Below are 23,541 nucleotides of genomic sequence, written 5' to 3'. Positions count from 1 at the left end.
CTGGGCGCTGCTAATCACAGACACCGCTCCAGTGACCCTGGAATACAAGTCTTGTCACGGAACACCAGCGCTGCCCTTCACTTATTGATTCTCGATACCTCCTCCGCCCAAAATCCTTATCTGACCTGTGTCCAGTTATCTCCGGCTCCGCTAGCCATCAGGACTGATAGGATCTTTGAAATCGATACGTCTTCTCCTTCACTGCTCGGGATAATTACGTGCTTCCACTTAGGGCGGGTCGAGAGGGACGGGAAGGGAAGGGCTGGGATTCGAACCCACGGCATCGTCGCTACTCGGTGACCGAACACAGCCCTGGCAGATACAGAGACTCTGATGTGGAGTAAACACACAGACACAGGAGGAGGCGACAGGCCGAGCGTCTGCCTCCCTCTCAGGACAGATATCTTAATTTCCAGCAGCAGGCTGCATCAGATAGCAGGTATTATCACTGGCAGAGTGTTGGCGTGGCTCCTCTTCCAGGAAGGCTGCTGCTGTCGAGCGTGATTGATGACAGCTGACGATACTGCTGAGAAGAGAGATCTGACTCTGCCAAAGAGCAGCAGCCTGCGAGGAGTGTGTGTGTGTGTGTGTGTGTGTGTGTGTGTGTGTGTGTGTGTGTGTGTGCAGTTAAACAAGCAAATTATGTGGAAACCTAAACAAAAACAGAGTTTTGAATACTTTTTTAGGATCAAACTGGTTTGATTTAACAGCTCCAAAGGCTGAATAACTATAATAAATGCAGTCAAGCACATGGAACATATACAAATTTGATGCGAGTAAACAACACTCAGGGTCGGACATCCATTGCCTCAGCTTCACGATGGCCTTCAATATCACAATACTGATCCAAGCGAAGAAAATACGAAGTTGCATCATTTATCATAACAGACTAGCCCTTTGAACACCTGTGCGATTCAGCAATTTGTTCTAGATGGTGGCAGTCACAGTAAAAAGATCCTACTTTGACACTAGCATAAGGTGCAAGACACCAGACAACTCAAACAGAAGAAAGCATGCTTATTTTTGAGACCTCCATTTTGTACTAGCTACGAAGCTTTGACAATCTTCTTTTTAAATGCATGGACCAGTTGTTTATGATTTCAACACGTTCAAGTGTAGACTGAATTTAACTAAAACTAGAAATCGTGCAATGCCAGTACTTCGTTGGTTGCACTCAAGTGGAGCGTTCTGATCGATATTTCAGCACAACATCTTAACATTTTGCTAACCTGTCGGGTTAGTGAGGAGAAGATGTCAACAAAAAAAGTGTCTGAAAGAGATGCAAACCTGAGCAAAGATGATGCCGTGAGCATGACGCGGTTGTGTTGAGGAACCCCACCTATAGGGGGCGCCTTCAGCCACAACAATTTCAGATATTTTTTTGAATGAAGACAGGAAGTGAAAAGAGAACGCAGGGGGGTGATTGATACGCACAGTAGAGGTCATAACGTTACGGCAGAGTGTACTCGACTTCCCATCATTAGAATTGCAGCCAACTCACACCAGGACTTGAAAGAACGGTGATTCAATAAAGGCTGGGCGCTTGATTTCCCACGTGACCTCCTGGCTAATGAGTTCATTGCCGTTGCTCCACACGTGTGTTCATGAGCTGACAGGAGATGGTGAACAGACAAACCGAGGCAGCTGCTACTTGGTAGGGTGCGGAAGGTGTAGCAGCTGGCATGCTAGCCACGACGCCTCACCTCAGGTGTGACGTCTCTTGGGGCGAAGCCGGTGCCCCCGGTGGTTAGAATGAGGTTCAGCTCCTTTTCATCGCACCAGTCCACCAAAGTCTCCTGTTGAAAGCGTCACAGTGAGACTCACAGGTACCATCACACGAGTGACACGCTGAACCTTTCTGACCTTTATTTCGTCTATTTCATCCGGAACTATCTTGTAGGCCACGATCATGCCGCCCAGCCTGAGGAGGAAAGTCACATGATTAGTTGGTGTACCAGACGCTGGCATTCATTTAATATAATATAAACAGTACATATATCTTAATCCTGAGTTCTTAATCCTAGTTCATTGAATTACCCAAGTTCATAAAAATATAAACTAAATTTTAGTGTAAACAACATAATGAGTGAATACATTAACTGAAACTATATTTGATAATGAAGTTTAAGATGTACAAAAAACATTTTATTGATTCATTTCCTTCATTCGAATTAAGAAAATATATTGAAGTTAAAGATAAATACAGCATAAAGGCCAATAAAAAAGAAGTGGGAGTCGGCAACTGACATAAAACAAATAAATCAAGCTCAAAAAGTAGAAAAATAAAATGAACTCTCGAGGCTGTTGATGTTAAGAGCTATGTCCCCCTCTTGCGGCTTCCTGGGGAACGACACTCCAGCACGAAGCCTCAACCCCAGGCTGAAGGTGAAGTCTCTGCACAGACACCTCTTACGTAACGCTGTCTTTCCTTTTCCCCCCTTCTTTAAGGAGCTCTATTTTAGGGAGACGACTGCATCATGTTTCCCCTCCGTGTCAGCCACTTAAGCGCCATGATACCATCCCTCAGACAAATACCCATTTAACCCAGTGCCTCTGAGTCTTCACACGGCGGGCGATGACGCTCCCAAAAATCCATGGGCTTTGGCTGGCGGTGATGCAAGCGAGGAGCCGAGAGACATGTTCAGCATGACAAAACCCAAACACTGCGGCGAGCGCGCGCCTGTTTGAAGCGTCGTGTCTGGCTGAGAAGCAGTTAAGAAGTGTGTGTGTGTGTGTGTGTGTTCGGATACTTGAAGCGTTTGCTGACTTTTACACCCACACACACACCCACACACACACACACACTCCCCTGCTGACTTCCCTGTGATGGCACGAGTGATTTACTCCCTCTGATGTGTTTGGGAGGCAGCAATGGTTCTGACACCGCTTGAGTTAGTGTTCATGCATGTGCATTGGTCTGATGAGGTGTGTGTGTGTGTGTTACACCTCGGGAGAGTGAAGGCGCTGTCAGGACAAGTCACCTCTCCCGCCTCTCCTCGGGTTCTTTTTTTTTTTCCCAAAATGAAAATATGCTCGATACAACTAACCGGCGTTCCTTTCCCAGCGTTGCCACGGAAACCCCGTCCTGTCTGGCTCCCCTCACTGCTGTGTTTGAGTTTGTGAGCCAGTGAGTGTTTTTTTTTTTTTTACAAAGCCGGGGATGCCATTTCTGTGTTTGTGTCGGCAACACTCTCTCTGCGGAATCATCTTCACAGCGAACATGAAACATTATTGATCATAGCGTGTCAGAAGCGACGCGTGTGTGTGTTGACGGGAAACACACAGGAGAATACTTGGAGCTGATTAAAGAGCTCCTGCGTCTATCATTCTATATCTGCGCTCAGAGCAGCTGCACAAGTGTTTTGTCTGAACTCAGCAGGCTGACAACAAGTGACGCAACAAACTGCGTTACCAGTGGGATGACTGGAAGGAAGAAAAATTAGTACCAGAAATGCAACACCGTCATACATAATACATTTTCAATACACACATGAAAGCAATACATATATTTTGTTTACAAGTAATCCAAATCCACTTCATTTCTAAAGCACTTTTTTTACAAAGTGCTGACAATTTGAAAAAGAAAATTACACATTCAGATTTAGTGGTAAAAGGAAAAATTCATGACTACTAATTTTATTTAATAAACTATAAAATACATGATGCATATTTGACTTAAAAATAAAAAAAATATGTATGAAAAAATATTCAAAATATTTTAAATAAGTAAAATTGGCAAATTAGACACTTACATATTATAGGCATAGACATATACATATTATTTTTTGGTTGAAGCAATACATATGTTCCCTATGAATTTTTCCATGTTTATTTAATTTTAACTGTTTAATTAACTTCATTAACTTCACTCGATTGTAACTGAAAATGGCTCTCTTCAAGTTTTCAGAACCCAGCATTCAGATTATATGACTCAGCACTTGACAGGTATCAGTCAGTCTTTCTCTGCGCCCTCCGGTGGCCAGTAAATAACCTACGACCACCACAATACTTGACGTCATCACACAGCATGCATGTTATCAGGACCAGAAGATGTGAGAGAAGCGCAGCAACGTGAACAGTCCACCAGGCCTTTGGAGAACAATTGTTTTGTGAATTCGAGCGAGTCATATTCAGAGTGAATGGACGTGTCGGTGGCGAGACCACGACACTTAAGAGTTCTTCAAACCAGAACAACGGTGCGGCTCTTTGCTCTGAAAGCTGGCCGGCGAAGAGGGAGGCGAGTGTGTTGAGTTCTCGGCGGTAGTTTTGGCCTGAAAGCCCGGACGCCGCAGCCAAATGTTTTATGAATAAAAGACGAGCACAGAGAAGAGTATAAAGAGCAAAACACAGAATGAGAGATCAGTGATAAAAGCGGTGAGAAGAAGAAGAAGAAGGGTCAGACTGTCGGGGGCACACTTATCAAGAGAGACCCACGGCGTGTGCGTGCATGAGAGCTACTCGCAAATCTGGGCTGGTAGTGGGACACTTCCAAGATGAGACCCATCTGCCAGCATGGTTTCATCAATAAAACACACTCTTTGTGCGTAGCACTCTATCACACTTTGGTTCTCCTCCACTAAAGAAACCTCCTGGCACAGAATCCGGCCCATTCCGATGTGCGCCCGTGCATACGCAGCTCGGCTCTCGGGGGGGTCAGCTCTCCACATGCGAACTGGTAGTGGGGCGGAAAATGGAGAAGGAAGGAGCGGTGGACAAGCCCACCTCTTCAGATTCCCCCTGTGAGGAGCTCTGAGTGCTCAGCAAGAGGCTCCACTTGCATGACTCCACTCGGAGGTGAGCGCACACGCCAAGCAGAAATGCAGAGTGGAATATTCTGCAGAGCACTCCGCCCTTCTAGCAATCTATTTATTTGCTGAATAAATGTCACCCGAGTCCAGAGCTGCTGCTGCAGACCATCTCCTTGCCCCATTTGTTTCTCCTTCCCTCCACACCACACATCACTTCTCCTATTTAAACAAAGTGGAAAAGCTTGTATCTGTGCAAACGCTCTCATTCACCGGGCGCCACGTCACAGAATCATAAAGACTCCTCTGACACAGAGAATAATGACAGGCTGCTATTTTCATCTCTGACTCAACCTGGCAACACCAGCCGCCGGAGAGAGCCCTCGACTTGTCCTCGGGTTGATCCGGAGGGGAGGAAGACATCCAAGAGCAGGCGGGGATGAAGTCAGGGACGTGGGGACAATCAGGGTCCCCGCAGTGGAAGGTGTTGTGGATGACGTTCCACAACAAGCAGGAGAGACTCACGGATAACAGGCTCATTGATGGGGACGGACGACAAGGACGATTGCAGGGATCAGACAAGGTCGATACCTAGCAGGAAAGGCATCACGGCAAGCAAGGAAATGAAACGGGTTGTTTCTCCTAGTGGGAAGAAATACATAGACTGTCTCGGATATTCTGAGGAAGGCACGATGGGGTGAGGATATCTGGTCTGCAGACACAAAGAGACCTGTCTGATCACACAAGTTTCCATGTTCTACCCAACGTAAAATTATCACATCATTCAGGAGCTACAACACCAGAACAACAAGACACAAATCTAGTCATGAGACTCGGATTCACAGGCAGGACAGGGTCACGTGTAAGAGGCTCAGTGACGGGGATGGAAGACGAGGTCGGCTGCCTGGAGTAAGGCAATGGAACAAGTGATCCCCCAGACTGAATGTTTCATAGCCTTCAGTTGATGACCTGAACTGTGTGTGTGAGGCTAGTAACTTTTGGGGGGTCAGCCCACAGAGCGGACATAAATAAAGCAAGCCATTACATCATGTTTGTCAGGGCTCGGCAGGACGTGCGAATCATCGCGCTCGCATTTGCCACCAGCTATTTCAGCAGCAACAACGCCTCACAGTCCAGGAAGTCACAAACCCAACAGTTCTGTGGCTGGGAGCACTTTTCGCCGGCAGCCATTAAATATGGATACTACATGTGTTTTGAGGGTTTGTGAGAACCACTGATTCTCACTTTACCCTGGCACGACTTGTTCGACAGCTTCCAGAGAGATTGCTAAAACCAGAGAGAACAATCGACACAAGTGTTTGGTGTGAACAAGAGTTTGGCGTGACACTCAGCACCCCGTATCAAGCGTTATCAGCCACTGCTCGTCCAACTGAATCTAAAGAGAGCTCAGTGTGCCAAGTAACAAGGGCGACCACGTGCACACACACACACATCTGCCTCATCTGTGTGTCCTTGGGTGGCGGCATCATTTGTTTAACCGCCCTCTATCTCTTTCTGCCATCTGTCACTTCTAGCGGCCGCGACATCTGTTCAAACTGATTGATCACATGTACTGTTGTGAGAGTGAGCTGCTGTGATCAGAGTTCACTTGTCCAGTTGCACCCCTCCCCACCTCCCCTCCTCCCTGGAAGGGACTCTCTGTCACAGCAGCGTCGGCGGCACATTGAGGCTGCCGCGTTCTGACTGGTCCAACCCGACGGAGACGCTGACTCATGGCGTCGGATTAGCATGACCGGTCAGGGTCCGCTTGCATCATCGCCATGAGAGCGGAGCAGGTGGAGACCCTTGCTGCGACGTTCAGTGACCCAGCGTTCCGGGCCCTGAGCTCAAGAGCGGCTTGCTTAATCTCACATCAAGAGCCTGGGTTTAATGAAGTGGTCGTTCCATTCACCGCTTACAACTGCTTTTCTTTGAGATTTTAAAAAGATTCCAAGAATTTCTGAAATCGTCTCAGACAACAGTGGCACACTTGACCAGGTCAGAGGACCATGTAAATCCCACTACCTCACCATCGACTCGCCATATGTTCCCATCCTTCAGGACATTACCTTCGTCTGATGCAAGGGACAGAGTTTCTCAGCCCAGACGTGGATCCCAACATGAACATGAGAAGGTGATCAGACGGAATACTCACAGGGACGGGTCGTGGACCAGATCTTTGAGGTTGACGCCGCTGCGGTCTTCTGCCAGGTTTCGAAAGCAGCTGTCGCTCACTGAACACACAAAGCAGGAACAACATGAGCCATGTGAAGGAAAGAAAACAATGTTGGGCAACTTTAACCTGCTTTTTTCAAATGTTAATAAATATTCCGTGTCTTCCACATGTTCACTAGGGCTATGGCAGGCATCTTGCCATACCATACGCATTCCAATACAGGAGTGGTGATATGATATATTACGATACACTGCGATAGTGTAAGTAAGCAATATAGTGGAATAAGAACCATCGTTTTAAGGAGAAAAAAAGATAATGCAGTACAACATTATGTGCATGAAAATGGGTTTATTGTTATACAGTCTACTCCAACAGTAGAATGAATCGCTCCCATAATCAACAAAATAACTTCAGTATACAAAAAGAAAATGTCGGTATTAAACGTCAAAGATTGCAGTAGCATATCAAAGTATGTATGTATTAAATATTGATATGATCAACTTCAAATGTCAAGGCATTATCACACAACCAAGTATTGCGATATGTCAGCAAATATATGGGTACAATATTGTGCAATCAAGTATCGCGATATTGGTGTATACGTCACCATGGGATCTCTAGTCAACTCACTGATGTAAGTTGGACATTTGGGATCAGGCTGAAATGATAGCGACACAGACGGCAAAAAAATAAACTTGTGCAGACATGACTGGAAATGTCATGCTGGTACTTGAATGAAGTGCCATGATCCATAAATGAAAGGAGGGGCAGGGCTGATGGCTGAAGCAAGGGTGGTGTCAAGAAACGATGGCGAGGAGGCTGCAGAAATGGGAGCGCAAGAGAGTTCTGGGCGGCGAAGACGGGACAAATGAAGAGAATTAGATGAAAGAGCGACGCGGGAGGACGGGGCAGCGATGTGGAGGCAGAGGTAAACAGAGGGTGCTGAACATGGCTCTGGGCTCTGGCAAATAAAGGGGAGAGTGCTGACATTTGCACACCGAGCCAGCTCAGAGAGAGAGAGGAGGACTTTGGGAGGAAAGATGCAGCATGAAAAAAAGATTGAGGGAGGAGGGAAAGCACATGGGATGCACACCATCACTGGCTGTAGAGGGGCACTGCTGCATAAGTGCATGTGTGTGTGTGTGTGTGTGTGTGTGTGTGAAGAGGGAACTTCCTACAACACTGCAGTAGACCTCGCACTCACAGTCTTTCTCTCTCAGCTACCCCTTGATCTAAAAATAGCCCTTTCCTTTCTCCAACAAGAGGCAGCAACCATTCTGAACCAATCAACACGCTCTGTCAAAGGCATCGGTGCCCACCACCCCTTCACGTGTGCAACAAAGGGAAACTCCGGGGTGAAGGTAGAGAAGCCGCTGTTGCGCCGGCGAGCCGAGGAAAAAAAGGCAATCCCTTCTGCGAAACAATAGAGAGGGAACGAGGAGCGAGTAAAGACGCAGGGACAAAGAGAAGAGCGTGGAGTGATGGAAGGGCGCTGGGGAAGAGAGGCTTCAAAGGGGCTTTAATGTGGCAAAACTGAAATGTGGAGAGAGAACAGTGACGCAACTTGTTCAGATGGGAAGCTCCGCCCACTTCAGCAGGTGACACTGCAGCTCGGCATTAAAAGAAGATGGGAGCCTCGGAAAGTGGACTGATCGACTACAAGTGGTGAATCAGGTGCTGATTCATGCTCTCCAGCGGCACATCAGTGGGCACCTCTCAGCCACAATTCAACACAAAGGTTGGAGCTGTTTTACACTTTTAACAGATCCACAACAGGTGATCCAGAATATTAATCAATTCCAAGTGTAAATCAAAGTATTTGTGAGTTCAAGTCAGTGGCACAGTGGAACATGCTAGGTTGTACCGACATTAAAAAAAAAACCCCACTGCGTCTCGTGGTCTCCATTGTGCACTTTTTCAGAATGAAATAGAGGGAAGCGACAGCTAGGCCTTAGCTAGGTGGCGTTGTCATGCTCTTGTCAACATATATGAAACTGACAGTAAAAGGAATTCAAATCTGTATGGAGTTGAAATCAAGTTGGAAGAACTTGGGAGGCACAGCGTGAACAATGTTGTCCTCCTGGATCTCACACCGTGATACCGTCTTGATGAATGCAAAGAGTCTATTAAAGCATAAAAATTTATTTTTGACCCTTGAAAACAAGCTCAATAGGGAACCTGGGTCTCTGTGGTGATGAGTCATAAGTAGTGTTTGTTGTTCGAGCCATTTTCAACACCAAACAAGTGGGGTTGTATTGATAAATGCATGCAAAGCAGTTAAACCTGCTAACAGCACATTTAGGCAGCATTGCTGTGCTAATGGCTACACAATTCTTCGTAAGGCGAAATAAAGCCAACACTGTGTTCATCAAAGCCTGTGCAGACACTAGTTGATGCATTTAAACACCCAATAATAGCAAAAACGTGGCTTGAGAAGAAAGACCTGCATCAAACCACCTGATCTACAGACACCACACACGCGGCTCTCTCGCCTCCCGCATCACTCCAAAGTCTCATATTTGCCTCCACCTGTGATGCAGCAGCCCGCAGACATGCAGCAGTGGGAGGAGAAAAGGAAGCTTCAGAAGCATTACACGCACAGATGCGATCAAACACCAGATCCAGATCGAGAACACTATCAACACAAGCGCAGGCTCACGCCGGCTCTTGAGGGGTTAATCGCTCAGCCGCAGCCGAGCAGCGGAGATCAGCACACCGGGGAGAACATCAAGAGACCAGAGGAAACTTAGGGACGGATAAATATGTCAATATGACGAAAAGAAAAACAGAATGAGGCGATGAAGAGAATGATGTGGGATTAAAGACGCCATCGAAAACAGAACAAAGCGATGATTTACAGCTATTATACGCAGATGTTAGCATTTGGGGAGCATTATTAGCCAGAAAACCAAACATGAGCTTAAAATGATGCAAGAAATGACACCAAGTATTAGATGAGACAACGATGACATTTAAAAACTCATTCTGACATCAATGATCTGAGGCCTAGTCGGGGGGGCAGCAGCTGAATTAAGAGGCACACACTTTCCTTTTCACCTTTCCAGAAACAAAAGATATCCAAGCACCCTCAAAAATCCAAAAAATCCATCCATATTAAATACAAGCACAAATCAATATATGGGAAAAGAAAATGAAGATATTTGCTACAGATATTTTATTGTGATATTTAATGTATTTGTAATGTCCTTTTTTCTTATCATCCAGGCACCCATTTTTTCCACACTCGGCTATCACAAATTATAATAATTATTTATTATCATTAAAATAAAATTTCAATTATTACAAACAATTTCCTGCCAACAAGTCCTAACCATCACCACATTAGCAATAACTCCTTAAATATTTAAATACACTTCTAGTCAGCATTTCTAGCGTAACTTTATTGAGGCCACTTGTGCCCCCCGAACCCGCCTGCGGCCCCCGAAGACCCTCTCTCCTGCTGGAGGAGCGTGAAAATAGCTGCTGTTCAGAGCGATCGTCTGGATAGCTGAGCGCCCGTCCTCACTTGGCTCCACGTTTGTTTCTGCCACTTTATCTCTGCCGGTGCCCTCCAGCTCTCCGAGAGAGGTCAAACGCTGAATTTGGGCCAACGTCTACTTGGGAAAGGAGAACACGTGTGTACACCAATAAACCTCTCCTTGCTTGTTCTGTGACCCCCCCTGGACTCAATGATAAATAGATGCATGGACCCACCTCCTGATTGTAAACACTCCAGAGGAAGAGATTACTACCTCTTAAGTTCAGATATTACACAGATGAAATTGGTCTCAGCTAATAGTGAGCCATAACATACAATATTCAGATTCAATGATGAGTCTGTCCACATATTTTACTATTTCTGAAACAACTTTTTCCACCGCAGTAATCCATCAGGTGAGAAATAGTTTCTACACTTTTATGCAACACACTAGGAAAAAAACAAACTGGAAAACAAACAATAAATATTCATATATCAAAAATAACTTATAGGGGAAATATTCATTGCGACTTTGAGAAATTATTTTTCTTCAGTTTATGTTTTTTCAAAGGAACATTCCAGCAGGGGTCATTCTGAGGTGCTATGTCAGCTCCAAATGGGCTAAATTTCAAAATGAGTAAAAGCTCTGTGGCACGAGGTGAAATATTGCAACAGCAATAACAGCAGATAACCTAATCTAATATAAGCCCCCTGTATCTTAGCAACCTTGTTAATTCTGAGAGCAGCAGTGGGGTAAGCGGCACAAGCGCAGCATCCATCATCAAAGACACACCCAGAAGCTACACACACACACCAATGACTTATAAACTATCAAATGCACGGTGTCACACACATGCTGTCTTCACGTCGACAGCGATCGCAATCGCGTGGCGCTGAACACGTGTGGCGCCCTACATGTTGGGGATGCTGGGCTCACTGTAAGCAGCCCGGGGAGGGGACAGAACAATAGGATCCTAATCGTCGGGATGGATATCAAAGCTTCGCCTCTCAACAACGCTGTTTCGAGATAAGATTTGAAATGGCTATTTATATCTTCAGGGGAAGGGGGTGTTGTTTTTTAGTGTAGCCCTTGTACCTGTTGAGTCACCATCACAACAGAGTGGACAAAGCTTTCTTGACAATGCTCAATCAGAGTTCGGTGCACCAGTGAAATGAAAATGGCGGTTAAAAAGGAAAAAAATGTGGAATTGTGTAAACATGGCTACAGAGACACAGGAGACATTGTGCCATAAAGAGCTCATGGTAAACATTCTTAAGGGAAGACATGATGGCTAAAAGACCCTGGGAGCAGCTGGAGGAACCCTGCGTTTCTCTCTCACTAAACTGACTGTGCAGCAAACCAGAGCCTGATCTAGAGGAGCAACACTTGAAAGCGCACTCAAACATGGACATTTACACCGCCAACTGCTGCAGATTTGACTGGCAGCATAAGTTTTCTCTCCACAGAATCCCATGTGACAGCGTGTTGCCTCGTTAGCCGTTCATCAGCTGAACACGAGCCGCTCCAGTCGGTACTGAAGTCCTAACTCCGGCGCAGTGGAGCCACATCCACCAGAATCCATGCTGCGCCGCGGCACAGCGGCATGACGGTCCCCCCTCACACACCAGATGTGCAGAGGTGGACGTCTTAAGAAAGGGAATGACAGCTCTGTTCTCCCCAGCTGTGCCCTTGTCAAGCCTCATCCAGCATCCCACTATTCCCTTTGGTCGAGGCCAAGCTCCATTCCGCTCTGAACGTTACAAGAATGGACAAGCGGAGTTGGAAGACCCTCACTGAAGCTACTGCCGGTTTACTTTGCAGATGAAATAATAGACAGGCAGTGGTGACCCCGACAGAACGAAGGGCAGGTGACGGGTGGGTGGTTGGAGGGAAGAGAAAGAAGGAGGGGTTGACTGCAAGATCAGAGAGGGAAGAGATGCAGGAAGAATAAATAAAAAAATCATACAGGAATCAGAAGGAAGGGGTGGCTGCAGCGTCACTACCTGCTTTAATAATATCATCGTGATTGTGGAAGAGCAGTGACGGCAGAGGCTCCGTGGGAGACGTCCGAGGGGTCACTCACTAGTAAGAGGACACCTCATTCAGTCGGCTATTAAAACGTGATGATTGTGATATCTTCATAACCATATCCGATCATGAGCCTTCATTAGCTATTTATAGAGCTTCGTTCTGACGGTCTCGATTAGACTGGATTGGATCTGTATGCAAATGAGCTGGAGTCCAAATAATGGACTGGATCCCGAGTGCAGCGTCCCAGCGAGCAGGTCCAGGTTTGTTGGAACGTGCACTGCATCCATAAACCTTCACCCAAGCGTCGCGCTAATGCTACGCTGCTGACCTCACAGTGGCCTCCGCGCAGCACAGACACATTTAAAACCTGCAGCCAAAAGAGAAGGTGACTTTCACATTTCTAGCACGGCACTAACACCGCGACTCCTCAGTTTAATGGAACAATCAGTGCGTCCCTGGTTTGCTGCCACTGCAGCTACTTACATTGCCCTTCATTCCAACAGTCGTCTCATCCCTTTGTTTCAAAGTGGATATTTGATCAGTCTCCCATCACTCCACCTGGCGCTTGGCTGAAGAGCCACGATGCAACTGCCAACTTGTGCCCTTCCTCAGACACATTTACGAGTGTTTTGATGACCCACTTTCTACTTGGCAATGGCACCATCACGCTCATTTCTTAGTGGTACATGGGAGACAGCGAGGGCAGCTCCAGTCATCAGGCCTGCTTCCCAGTTCAACTGCAACCAACCACCTAAGACACCAGAACAGCTCTGAAAATGGCTCCTCATGACCAGATCATATCTGGACGTCTATTACCTGGGAGCAAAATTCAGGCTACACAACATGCGACCTACACTTGAAGATTAATTAAGGATCGATTAAGCACTTGAATATTTGTCTTGCTGGTTATGAGTCAGAAGACTTGGTCAGCCATCGTGGACATTCCAGAGTTTGGTATCATCTGCGCCACGAACTTGTATCTTGAGATCTGAAGCCACACAAAACAGTCTCTTATGGATTGCAGCATAAACAAGACAATGCAACAGGTTGACACTTAAACTGAAAAACTTGAGAAGAGAAATAATTTTCTTCAGCGAGAACCACGTCGACTCCTGCCACCTGTAGGTAAGTGAAGTGATAACGGACGGAGCCTTTTACAAAATGACACAAATGTTCCTGCCCCAAAAAAGGGACCCTAACATCCATCCCTGCCCGGGAGGATAAGTCGAACATGAATGAACGAACATAATCTTTCTCATAATAGCATCAATGATTCATAGTCAGCATGTTCCCAAAATGACGAAGAGAGCTTTTAGTGATCTTCAGGTGTCTGATAAATTACGGCACTATGCAGGAGCCTCACCTGCGCTTCTCTTTATCATCTAAATACCAGCGAGGAGCGACACTGCAGCACCCTACAGCCAACTGCGAGCCACAAAGGCCCCTCGTATTGATGTTTTATTAACCAGCCTATAAATATTAAAGGGACACTCACTAATGAAGCCAGGGAGAAAAGTTCCACAGAAGGAAGAGACAGGGACGTGGAATGTGGCACCTTACCTCCAACACACTGGCCATTTCCTTCAAACTAATCTCCCACGCTGCCAGTTAACAGCCACCATCCACTCCCACACACCTCTGGCTTTTATTGAATTAGAGGGGCTTGACGACACAGCACACCCCTCGCAGATATTAATCGTAAATCATCAGCTCTGAATATAATGAGCCTTGTTTCTAATGACAGCATAAATGATGAATGTGTCTGAGGCTCGGTGAGAGTGTGTGTGGGGGTGGGGGTGAGGGGCTGTTGCTGCGGGTGCATGAGACAACTATTTCACCATGACATTTTGATAGCAACCGGCCTGAAGCACCAGTGTGGCATTTGTGTTGACACACATTTGAGTTGGTACGTGACGTTTGAATCGACGAATACAAGAAACACATTGCATCGATTAAGAGCAACTATCAATACGGCCCTCATCAAACAAGCCCTCTGCTTGCTACTACTGATGCAACTTCTGTCATGAATGGGTCCAGTATTTGTCAAGTAGTGAGGGGCTGATGAGGCTTCATGAAACAGTGCCCTCATGTTCACAGCCCACTAGATGGCACTATTTGCCCAGAAATCGTAGAAACTGAAAAACCGTTTCAGCAAAAACTGACATCAATTTTAAACCAAGACCCTCCAGTGGGCTCTGACAACATGGGCACTGTTTCATGAAGCCTCATCAGCCCATCAGTACTAACAAGGGGACAAACAGGACCATATTTGAGATTTAAGATGTTCTTGGGGGCCCAGCTGTGACAACAGTGACTGTGACATGTAGGAACCTCATGTCTTCAACTGAATGCTAACTGAATGCAAGTGCGGTGCACTGACTTGACAAAAAATGAAATATAGACAAAACATGTATAAGTTTGTATATGGCCGGTTGCTTTTGAGGTGACATCTAAATATGAAGACAAAATTATTTTTTTGCAAAAGTAGCAAAAATAATAAATGGTTTCAGAAAAATACCCGTGACTTGTATTTCAAAATAGTATAATGGTGACAATATTAAATAGGAAAAAATATAGCTTTTTTTTATGTGTTGGCCAATATATACTGATATATTGATGTACTATAAAATAGAAATTGCCGCCCAACTAGACAGTAACAAACACTGGTATTCTTCTGAAACCATCCTGCTTTATCAGTTTTGCTATGTTATTTTGTCTCTGTCTACTGACGTCACAACAGAGAGAAGACACCATGATGACCAAGATGGATGCCATGTTTATCTTGCTGGCTAACACACCCTGATCATCTCCATCTTTCCGAGCTAAAAAACCCATTTTTCAAGCGGTTAGCCCACCCTGGTCATGCAGGGTGACAGGACCGCCTCCACTGTGGGACTGTGTATTTGTGTGTGTGTGTGTGTGTGTGTGTGTGTGTGTGTGTGTGTGTGTGTGTGTAATCCATGGCAGCTCCATTAGCGATCCAGGCACCATTCTCTCATTAGAAGCCAAAACGAGGTGAAGAGTAGCTCTATTGATTTCAATAGAAATGTGCTTACACTGGCATCAATAAAGCTGCGCATACCTGATACCTCCCTTTAGAAGCGTCTCCACTCGCCCCTTCAACCGCTACATCTACCCCCCTCCATCCCCACCTCTGCTCCTCTCCCCTCCACCTTCCCCTTTCTCCTTCCAAGCTGCTGATGCAGGGAAATCAGAGGGATGCACCAGTGCAACCACGGCTCAGTTTGTTTCCTTGGATGAGCAGCGTGAGTCTGCCACGGAAGCTCTGCCTTTTGGTTCAGCATCACTCGCAACAGCTAAATACAGATGGGCAGAGGAATGAATCAAATTGAGAGGTGATTGTGAACATTAGCATCATGATTCCTTAAGTACTGTCGCAGACGGAATGTAGCTGGGAAGAGACGGCTGGGAAGCAGTTCAAAGAAAAACTGCATGGATTTACAAATATGAGTGAAAAAAATCCTAGTCATAACCTGTCAAAATGTGCATAGAGGGGGTTGAAAAGTTAGAGCAGAGACAACAACAAACAGGACAGCTTCAGCTAACCAGCTGGAGTTGTGTGACTTACAAGCTTTGAGGTGAGTTCACACCAAAAGCAGCTTGGCGACACTTGTGCTACAATTAGTCGCAGGTTTCCAGCCACCAAAGCGACTTCTCCATTGTAAAATCATGTGTGATGTGTTGTGATGTGTTGGACTTAGCAGCCATAGCGCCCTCACATAAGGCCTCTCATCATCAACAACAACACATATCTGCAACAGATAACTTCTTGACTCTCATTTCCCGACAATAAGTTGCAGACACTGGCAGTGTTGATCACGTCAAGATCTGATCCACTACTTTCGATTCCAAACATGGCACACCATCAAACAACATGTTCAACACACAAAGTTCAGCACATCGTCCTCAACACGATCCTTCATTTCTTCAGCACCAAGTATGAAGTGACAGTTCTCATCAAATCATCTATTGACCGCTCCGGAGGAGCGTGATCTTCCTCTTCTCTGATCTGTCATTCAAGGCAAATAAGATCAGAGACAAATGCGGAGAACACAGAGGTCAAAGGTTTTAACACAACCTCGCTGAGTGTATGGGGTCAAGGTTGGACTGGCAGATGGTTATCCAGAATCAATAGCAGGCTCCGAATCAAAGCCGGGGGTCACATTCACGCTGACCGGAGGATCCGTGTGATGGGCGAGCAAATGAACAGCTGCGACGGGGACAAGCACACCTCAGCTGTCACGCTGATCGTAAGAGACGCCGCCACATTACAAGTGACACATTGTTCAGCGAGTGGAAAGCCAAATTAAACACCGTCTCACCAGCGTGGTCGTCATCGACCAGGCGGGTGCACGTCCTCCCCGTGACCACTTTCACTGTCCACAAATCCCATTTCATGCACGCCGCGCTTCGGAGAAAGGCGAAACAAAAGCCTGATCAGCACAGCTGAGGCTTTACAGCATTGTGTTGACAATCATCGTGAAATCAGTGGAACAATGCAAAAGCGGAACTCGCAGGAGCGGAACTACGCTGTGTTGGGATGGAAGTACGTCCGACTGCAGCATCCAGGTCAACAGATGTTGGAAAAAAACATTGTTGTCCCTCAGCACACATAATGCACCAAACATTCAACTGATTTCTTATTTTCCCATCAGGGCTTGCCACAGCAAGTCAGCCTCTCCTATTGAGCGCATCCTCACGCCGATCCTCTTCATCACATCCACGAACTACAATATGGTCGTCTTCCTTTGTGACCATTTATAGCACTCTCTGTCCAGCATGTTCACAGTCTCCCCTCTCCACGAGTCAGGCCTCACTAAATATTTAAGAAGCAGGTAAACCTAGAAAAGTACTGTGTAGACCTCTGCACAGCAGCTCATTTACACCAAGAATGTGTTTTTCTTTCAATCGTAGCATTTAAAATATCATGGATAGCAATGAGCTCAATAGGGCAGCAGGTCGTGCTAGTATTGAAGACTGCTGATAATCATGCGCAGTCTTCAACTAGGGCCAAGCTATAGATATCATTTTTTCACATTTAAGTCCAGCCATTTATGAACACACTGCAGGGCCACTTTCCTGGCTTAAAATTTCAACTATCAGTTGGTGAAAGTTACTGCTAATCTATGGCTGTGGAGAAAAACTGCTCCGTGAGAGAGTTCACATGAAAGAAATCTGTGAATAACTGCCAGGATGTCAAATTATGAGTGACTTTAAGCCACATGGTAGACCAGGAAAGCAGCAGTCAAAAGTGAAAGGGGACCTCCAACATGATAACAGTGTTTGTCTGAGTAAAGCAGTATTTTCAAAAAGAGTGTTGGTGCAAAACAACGTTTCAAAAGACGCTAACTCAATATGATCTGGACCCTGCCGGACATGGAGGGGTCTAATGGTGTGTGCCAAGCCAAGACACACTGGTGAGAGGAGGGTATGGCAGAAAACTAGCTTTGGCCCTCAGACGAGTCTCTTGGCAGCGAGCGGTACGCCAACTGAAAAAGTGTCACTGAAGGCAACACGGAGCAACTCAGATTTTCTCTCCCCGGATTTTGGCCATTAAAACATTTAAACTGCCTGAGTATCTGTGTATGTCGGTGCCGATGGTGGCTTGGTGCCACAACACTTCATCACGAAGAAATGACACAAAAACAAGCGGACAGGCTTGACTGTATATTTTTGACTCTCACTTGTGTTATAAATGCTACGCTTTAATTTCCCTTCGGGGAAATTAGTTCAAATTTTTTAAAAAGGCCATTGTGGTGAAAAAAGAGCTCAGCAGTGGTACAGATCAGTGATAACGATAGATGCGAAGCAAGAGCTATAGTGAACCCCTGATGCTTTTTTAATGGTTCACCTGCTTTCTGGAGGCACTTTCTCCATCAAGGTTTTCTGTTTTCTCATTGGCCATCATCAAAACCAGCTTGTGAATACGGTCCAAGGACTCTCTTCACAGAGAGCTCAAGGAGACGTCAGCAGATCCCTGGCACTTTTTAAATTAGCCACAATCCCATGTGCTGCCGCTATAGTGCTATGTCACCAAATTAAATTAAGTAATTCAAAGCAGAAACACGGCATGATTCATCACCTCGGGGACAAGCGCTGTCTGTACTTCAAGTTCTTCTCATACTTTGCATCTGTTTTCGTTGTGATGGAAATGAAATAAAACTTTCTCTAATGAGGAAAATCTACTGGCTCAGACTGGGATGGTCTGCTTCACCCAAATGTTCATAATTTTATTACATAATTTTGATCTTTGGTCCGTTCCTCTCAGGATTCTACAGGAAGTCCTCCACCAGTCTCCAGCATCTTACCCCAGTCACACCTGTCCTTGTCCTTGTCTCCTTTCCCCAGGTATCTCCAAGTCCAACATTTTTGGTTCGACACTTGGATACCAAGGTTGAATTAGCAAAAGGTACAAATGTCAAAAGTCACTCTGATTTCTTCCTTCCATTTCTTCACTTTGCAAGGTCACTTTTGCTGGCGACTTTCCCGGCTACCAGGATTAAACAGCAGCACAAAGGCTGACTTCCTGTATCTTGGCAGAAACTTGGCATAAGGGTTGAAAAGCACCAAGGGGGGGGGATCAAAAACCTTATGCTGCTATGGCAAGAACCCTGACTCTTGTGGGAACCAAACCAGGGAAACTGCCTGAGCGACACATACTGTACAACATGCAGGACTGTTTAATGATTCATAAATGGGATTTTGAAATGTGGCTGACTTCCTTTGGTAGCATTGTAAGCCGTGGCACACAAAAATAGTGCAAAAATTACTGAGGGGCCTGTCACAGCTTCATAAAGTGAGAGGGTAAATGGACAACCACGCATACACACTCAACATTTTGAGTGGTTAATTTAAAAGACCCTGGTTTGCACCAAACACGACTTGCCTCAAGCTGGAATTGAACTCAGAGTCTTCTTGCTGTGCAGGGCTAACCACTACTCCATAAACTCCAAGAACACAACATGCAAATTGTCCTGCAGCTGTTTGACCGCAGATCTGTGAGCCGGAGACAGGAATGCGCGGGTGAAGGTAGATTTGTTCTTGCATCACCCATCTCTCATCGAGGACAGGCAGAACCGGGGCGACCGCGTCGAGGTCCTATCCTCGAAGCACTCCTGACATTCAGCGCGGTCATATTTTGGGATGACAATCTTTGCAGAGAGCAGCAAACGCACAGAGGAAGTGAACTCGTATGGATCGGAGCTACAATCAGCAGTCACACACTGCCAATGCTTATTGATGTGTTGGCTAATATGTGAGTGGGCGGGCAGTAATACAAGAGAGTGTTTGTGTGCTAAATGTGTGCGGGCCAACCATTCCACTGCCTTTATTTCCCAGGATGCGCAATTTCACAGGCTCGCACACGCCACAGACACACACAAGGCGTTGCCCCCAGCCTGCCTGTGTTAATGAAGCAGCCCGTAAGCAGCTACTTTCATTACATTCAATCCTCTGGACGGCGTCTGCAATTACATTGGTGCTTCCCACTTCCGCTGCTCGCGCACGCGTTTGTGCTTCTGGATCACAAACATCACAAGTAAGCAGAATCAAAGCGAGTTCCCCCGAAACACAACAGCAACCTTGTGTGGTCTAATTTCAGTCAGAGACGATCAGACTTGACCATGAAACTCAGAAATGTTGACATGGTTTGCTCAAGCAATTCAGATACTGGTGTTCTGAGACAGGGCTTCAACGTCCGACCAGAAAACTCCAACCAACCAGGGAGAACAAAACACCTATATCAGTACTGATATGTTTGTAAGGACCCTAAAAGAGCAAGGCATTTGAATCCACAGGTCACTTGTCAGTCTGAGTCATACATGAGTCCTGGGGTGAATCGTGCCCAGGGTCCACATTTCAGACACAAACCAAGTCAAAGGCCGAAGCAAAATTCACATTTATTGACTATAAATGACATTGTTTGAGTTTAAACAGAATCCAATACAGGAGCCACTTTTTTTTATTCTTGAAGGCTAATTTTAGCAAGAGGCTTCTGTGTGACCACCTTATCACAACCAATTGTCCTCCGTCACCACTGACTCACAAGAAAAGAGACATTTGTGACACAAACATTCATCTGATTCCACTCTATTCATCACTTCTTCTTCCAGACTCATTGTTGAAAGTGAATCCCACCAACCAGACGAGCGGCAGACCAGCGGCGCCGTCTCTCACCACCAGCCAGACTGTTCTGGAGTAGGAGCCTGCAGGCGAGTGGGGAAGCTGCCTAATAGAGCGCTCCACTTGCTATATTTCACACATCTCATCACTTATCCCATGGAGACACACATACATGTACATGTCAGAGCGCAGGGCAATCAAGTGGGAAAAGCCCTGGAGAGTGGAGGCATTTAGGGACCTTTTTTTCCCAGGAATCTGTGAAGGCCTCCTAATTGTTTCTTTAAGACGCTATTCAGTCGAGTACCTGGAGTCAGATGTGTGATGGCGCCTTGAGGCTTGCTTATGTTCCCTTACATACAAAAATGTACCCTTCCTTCTCAAACAATGTTACCACCAGTGACCACATGCGTTCTTCATGTCGGGATCGCTGTTCACCAATATATCCACCAGGGGGAGCAGGTCAGAGTAAAAGTCTATGACAACAACAAACTCCACAACCAACAGGACGACTGTGAAAGAAGTATTGACAATGTTACTCTTGCACAAAAGAGGAAACAGAGGCAGCACTGTAGGAGGTGGTGATCGGTGAGGCCTTTAAATATATCGCCACTGGAGAACTTGTGCCATTGTTATGCCATGTATCATTAAAGCTACGTATCAGGTAGTAACACTGCCTCCCATGGTTTCGGGTGGTACTACTCCGTTTGGCACGTATCCGTAAGCTTTGCCGAAACATGCAGAAATACGGAAGAAATGAATGTAGAGCCTGCACAGAAGGCTCTGTCCATATAGGGTGACGGTGAGCATCAATGGGCCTTTGGAGTACCAGCCTAACCCTTACATTAACGGCTGCGAAGAGACATGATGTCGGCAGGTTTACATCCTCCAATTGGATCAGTGTTTTCATCCCTTCATGTAAAGATCTGTTTGGGCCAAAAGGCATCTGAAAATCAAAACATTTGATTGATAAACTGCGTGTATATATGGAGTGCATGCTAGAGTTTTCACCGGGATTTTTGGACGCAAATCTGTGGACCAGAAAATGTGCAATAAAGAGTAACCATTGATTAAAAGGTTTCTTGAAATGGCCAGAAAAAGAGACAAACCAAGTCACATGCTGAGCAAAACTCATAATGACTGACTGTTTGCATTCTTTGAGTGAAAAAAAGTCCAATACCATAATTGGCAGTTCCATTAGATGCAGCTGACACTGAATTTAGCATTTCTAGCATTTGCAGAGTTACAATTGTGTATTCAGTCCCTTTTGCTAATATTAGAAAGGAATGCTTTTACGTTTCTCTTTTGCTACTCTTTCGCAACGTTTAAGAAAAACAGACACCCAGATCACACCAGTGGTAGGTAACAAAGCCACCTCTAAACCAGCACCCAGCTTAAATCAGGACAAAACTGACCTCTACGCAGCAAATTGAAGGGAAATTTCCAAGCAGGTCACTGCTATTGAGATGTATCTCGCTCCATAAAGCTCATAAATCTGCCACACGGAGACAAGCCAAAATAAAAGAGAACAGGTGGGGCAATGAGGCAGAACGGAGGAAATTGAGTGAGAAAGTCCCTGACTCAATCTTTCAAACGCACAGTCATGCGCCGACATCGGCAGAACCACCAGTCACGCCTGTTGTACGAGCATAAATGATGCAAAAGGACAACACAGCCATTGAGCCATGCCTTGTCACGTCAATCAAACCTGCCTGCTGTGTGTGCTACTCTTGTGGCTGTGTGTGTGTGTGTGTGTGAGTGTGTGCAGCTGTCTATTAACATTTGATTCCAGGGGCCACAATCTGAAAGTGTTGGTGGAGGAAGAAGAAAAAGCATGACACTGAATAATTGAGGAGAGATAAAACACCCTGACCACAAACGCACATTTGGGCCATCAAACACGCCTGGTTAGGAGGGATCTGACCTCCTCCACCACTCACGTGCGCACACTCCTCCAGTGCTGCTCGCTGTGTTGGCGAGATGGAGAAACTAAAGGTAAAAAAGTGAGACAGGTGGGCAGAGAGAGAGGTGAGGAAATAGGGACAGAAATAGCAGGCGAGAAAAGTGAAGATGGTGTGAGATAAAAAAGGTGTGTACTGGAGCGAACGTGTCACAGTGAACTTATCACACTCAGAAATCACAAAGAAGTGATCAGTGAAACTGAGATTCCATATTTTAGGCTCAACATTTTACTTAACCCTTGAGATTAAGAACTGACTTTGGACATTTTTTACTGCTGTGATTCTTCTCCTCATCTCTGTCTGAAGAAGGTATGACATCTTTGGATACAAAAATAGCAACACTTATCCCCCATTCCGGTGATCGTGGTTCCCGGAAGCATGTGTCATCGACATCAATCAACATGTAGCGCCTGGACATGACTGGACTCGGGAGGACGTAAGAGGGGGTTGAAAGAGCGGCGAACCCGCGGAAACCCTGGCAGCGCGTCGGGAAGGAGTGTAGGGGCTGTTGCCAGGGGTGACAGCCAGAAGTCGCACCTCGTCTTTGTGCTCTTTGTTCTTGGCTCACTGCATCATGGTGCACTTCTTAACCTTCGCACGGAAAATTTGCAACACGGGCGCTTTCTGTTTCTCTCCAAGATAGACTTGATAGCATTGATTATCTGGTTATCATAGCAACTGCCTGGAGAGTGACTCTTCAAAGTCAAAGTGAGGCTTCAGCAACAGACGGGTGTCACAGCCAGGGACGAGAGCAATCCCCATCTTGGTAGCGAGTTTATCACAAGGGGATGTGTGTGTTCACAACCTGTTGGGGGTCCATTTTTTCTGCGAGACACTAAATTAGGATCACAAGTAGTGCGGGACAAACTGAAGGCCCAGGGCACAGCAGGGGCTTCAAAAGCACAAACCATATCCTCAAAAATAAAGATAAGGGTCTTCATCTTCAATTTTATCATCCGAGTTATCAATGAAATTAACAGGATAGTCTACAGCCTAGGTTCTCCAGGGTT

The 23,541-nt window shown here is 45.9% G+C and overlaps 1 protein-coding gene across 3 annotated transcripts in view; it reads right to left on the bottom strand.

Moving 5' to 3' along the window:
* The window catches only part of gphnb (gephyrin b), a 63,958-nt gene that overhangs the window by 29,472 nt on the left and 10,945 nt on the right, over positions 1–23,541 (bottom strand). For all 3 annotated transcript variants that reach the window (XM_053880295.1, XM_053880296.1, XM_053880297.1), the window contains exons 2-4: positions 6,901–6,979; positions 1,864–1,921; positions 1,704–1,796 (exon numbers count right to left, since the gene is read on the bottom strand). In XM_053880295.1, coding sequence (XP_053736270.1) covers positions 1,704–1,796; positions 1,864–1,921; positions 6,901–6,979 — 230 coding nt within the window. The remainder of the gene's footprint in view (positions 1–1,703; positions 1,797–1,863; positions 1,922–6,900; positions 6,980–23,541) is intronic.

The sequence above is a fragment of the Synchiropus splendidus genome, chromosome 12 (genome assembly GCF_027744825.2).
Source record: "Synchiropus splendidus isolate RoL2022-P1 chromosome 12, RoL_Sspl_1.0, whole genome shotgun sequence".
Lineage (NCBI taxonomy): Eukaryota > Metazoa > Chordata > Actinopteri > Syngnathiformes > Callionymidae > Synchiropus > Synchiropus splendidus.
The sequence above is the reverse complement of the archived record's forward strand: the minus strand, read 5'-3'. Positions and strand labels throughout refer to the sequence as shown.